Source organism: Ictidomys tridecemlineatus, chromosome 8 (assembly GCF_052094955.1).
Source record: "Ictidomys tridecemlineatus isolate mIctTri1 chromosome 8, mIctTri1.hap1, whole genome shotgun sequence".
NCBI classification, from domain to species: domain Eukaryota; kingdom Metazoa; phylum Chordata; class Mammalia; order Rodentia; family Sciuridae; genus Ictidomys; species Ictidomys tridecemlineatus.
In genome coordinates this window covers 127,450,742-127,453,475 of record NC_135484.1, presented here as the reverse complement: position 1 = coordinate 127,453,475, position 2,734 = coordinate 127,450,742, and the positions used below count along the sequence as shown (strand labels likewise).

General features: G+C 36.1%; 1 protein-coding gene across 1 annotated transcript; it reads left to right on the top strand.

Annotated features, from left to right (window-relative positions):
- The first annotated feature begins 1,468 nt into the window (after positions 1–1,468).
- LOC101957407 (olfactory receptor 2B11) lies at positions 1,469–2,407 on the top strand. Its single transcript, XM_013365637.1, has one exon. It carries the CDS (start codon positions 1,469–1,471, stop codon positions 2,405–2,407), a length of 939 nt encoding a protein of 312 aa, XP_013221091.1.
- The last annotated feature ends 327 nt before the right edge of the window (positions 2,408–2,734 follow it).

Here is a 2,734-nt window from a genome sequence, read left to right as displayed (position 1 = left end):
ACACATTAGGCTGTTTTTTTTGGGGGTGGGGTGGGGATTGGCTTATTTCACTCAGCATAGTATTCTTCAGATCCACCAATTTACCAGCAAAAGTCATAAGGCATTCATTTTTAGGGCTGAGTAATATTAAATGGTGAATATATACTGCATTTTCTTTATCCACTCATCTGTTGAAGAGCACCAATTTTAGATGCATAGCTTAGCTATTATATATTGAGCTGCTATAAATATTGGTGTGGCTGTATCACTGTAGTATGCTGATTTTAAGTCTTTTGGGTACATAATGAGGAGCAGTATAACTGGGTAAAATGCTCATCCATTTCAAGTTTTCTTAGGAATCTCCATACTGCTTTCCATAGTGGTTGCATAAATTTGCAGACCAAACAATGTAGGACTGTGTATTTTTCCCCCACATCCATGCCAACATTTTATTATTACACAAATTCTTGAGCATGGTGAAACTTATGTCATTGTACCTTCAAACACTCAATTTATACCTGAAGAAACTGATGTTGGAAGTGCTTGATTTCTTACTCAATTCCAAGTAATTAGTAGAATTGATTAAATCCAAAGACTTCTTACTCCCCATGGAGATGGTCTAACTATACCACCAACTTGTTGGAGGAGGATAGGCTTATAATAATGATTCCCAGAGTTCTAAATTTCTTGTTAATTCTTCTACTATAACTATTTTGATATTCTACTCTTCCTAACATTTCTGAAATGTTTCAACACTGCCTGTGAAATGGATTCATGCGATTCCAAGACTCCATGCTATAGCTGCTCTAGCAGAGACCTGGAGATAAAAACCAGTAAACAGCCTCCCTAGCTGATTTTTATGGCAGCCAAAGATTGAAAACCATTGACTGGTGGTTTTCCCAGCATAGTTGCCTCTATTTGCAATTGAATTTTCACTATAAGGAGATCATTATTGTATGCATTTATTATTCAAAGGAGGTAATTCAGATGCAGAATATTTAGCTATTTTTATGTGGTTGTCATGTTTACATTTTTAATTAAATGAAGTGTGAACATATTCTTGAAATTTCTACAGAAAAGTAATTATCTTTACTTGGATGCTAATTCTCCTTCTCACTTCATTACCTGCTTCAACTCTGGCTATACACTTGTGAATTTTTTCTTTTCTTTTTTTTTTCCTGATAGAATATAGCTATAGAATAGCCTTATAATGAGATGACTTCAAACAATAAGTTCCTTTTAAATATGTTGTATTTCCCAATTTTTGCTCTAGAAATGTCATATTTTTTATTTTAATTACCATTTCTTGTAGTATCATGAATGGAAATTTGATCACCTTGCTACAGACCTTTGTCTTTTTTCCTCCAAGAGTTATTGCACACTATCCTCTATAATAGTATGGTCGATGTGTAGTTATACTTTTTAACTAATTATAACTATTTCTAATTTTTTGCCACTTCCTTATTACAGGTGAGACAACTTGAAGAGAATGACAATAGTTAATGAAAGTCATCATGGAGAGTTCATCCTACTAGGCTTTGCAGACCTACCTTGGCTAGAGCTTCCTCTATTCATTATTCTTCTCATAACATATCCCCTGGCCTTGATGGGAAACATTGCTATCATTCTGGTTTCCAAATTAGATCCTCGTCTCCACAGCCCCATGTATTTCTTCCTCACCAACCTCTCCTTTCTAGACATGTGTTATACCACAAGCATTGTGCCTCAGATGCTATTTAATCTGGGAAGCTCTACGAAGACCATTAGCTATATTGGGTGTATAATTCAGCTTTATATCTTCCATATAATGGGGGGCACAGAATGTCTGCTCTTGGCTATTATGTCCTTTGACCGCTATGTGGCCATCTGCAGACCTCTGCACTACACCCTCATCATGAATCAACGCACTTGCATCTTGCTAGTATCCCTTATGTGGATGACTGGAGTGATCTTTGCTTTCTCAGAAGCCACTCTTACATTACAATTGCCATTGTGCGGTGTCAATAAACTGGATCACTTGTTGTGTGAAATTCCAGTTCTGATAAAGACCGCCTGTGGTGAAAAGGAGGCTAATGAGCTTGCACTGTCTGTGGTGTGTATTTTTATATTAGCTGTTCCTCTATGTTTAATCCTTGCCTCCTATGCTAGTATTGGACGTGCTGTATTTAAGATTAAATCTTCTGAGGGAAGGAAGAAGGCCTTTGGTACATGTTCCTCTCATCTCATTGTAGTTTCCTTATTTTATGGTCCAGCCATTAGCATGTATCTTCAGCCTTCCTCCTCTATCACAAGGGACCAGCCCAAGTTCATGGCTCTCTTCTATGCAGTAATGACACCAACACTAAACCCCTTCATCTATACCCTAAGGAATAAGGATGTAAAAGGGGCCTTAGGGAACCTAGTGAGGAACATTTGCAAACGCAAATAAAATTACTTGTAAGATGCAGTTTTTCTAATAACTCACTTTAAAATATTTTTAGTTGTAAACAGACACATTACCTTTATTTTATTTATTCATTTTTATGTGGTGCTGAGTATAAAATCCATTGCCTCACACACGGTGTGCAAGTGCTCTACTAGTGAGCCACAATCCCAACCCCCTAATAATTCATTTTTGACTAATAATATAATCTCATGCTATATGTTCTTTTTGTCAAATATATTTTGTTTCTGACATTTTTAGTCATATTGAGTATGAGTGATATCAGATTATTTGTACTAGTAGGGAAAGTTGATTTGTAAAAATGCAGTAAAT

Coding starts and splice junctions, on each gene's coding strand:
- LOC101957407 (XM_013365637.1), top strand. CDS start 1,469: ATGACAATAGTTAATGAAAGTCATCATGGAGAGTTCATCCTACTAGGC.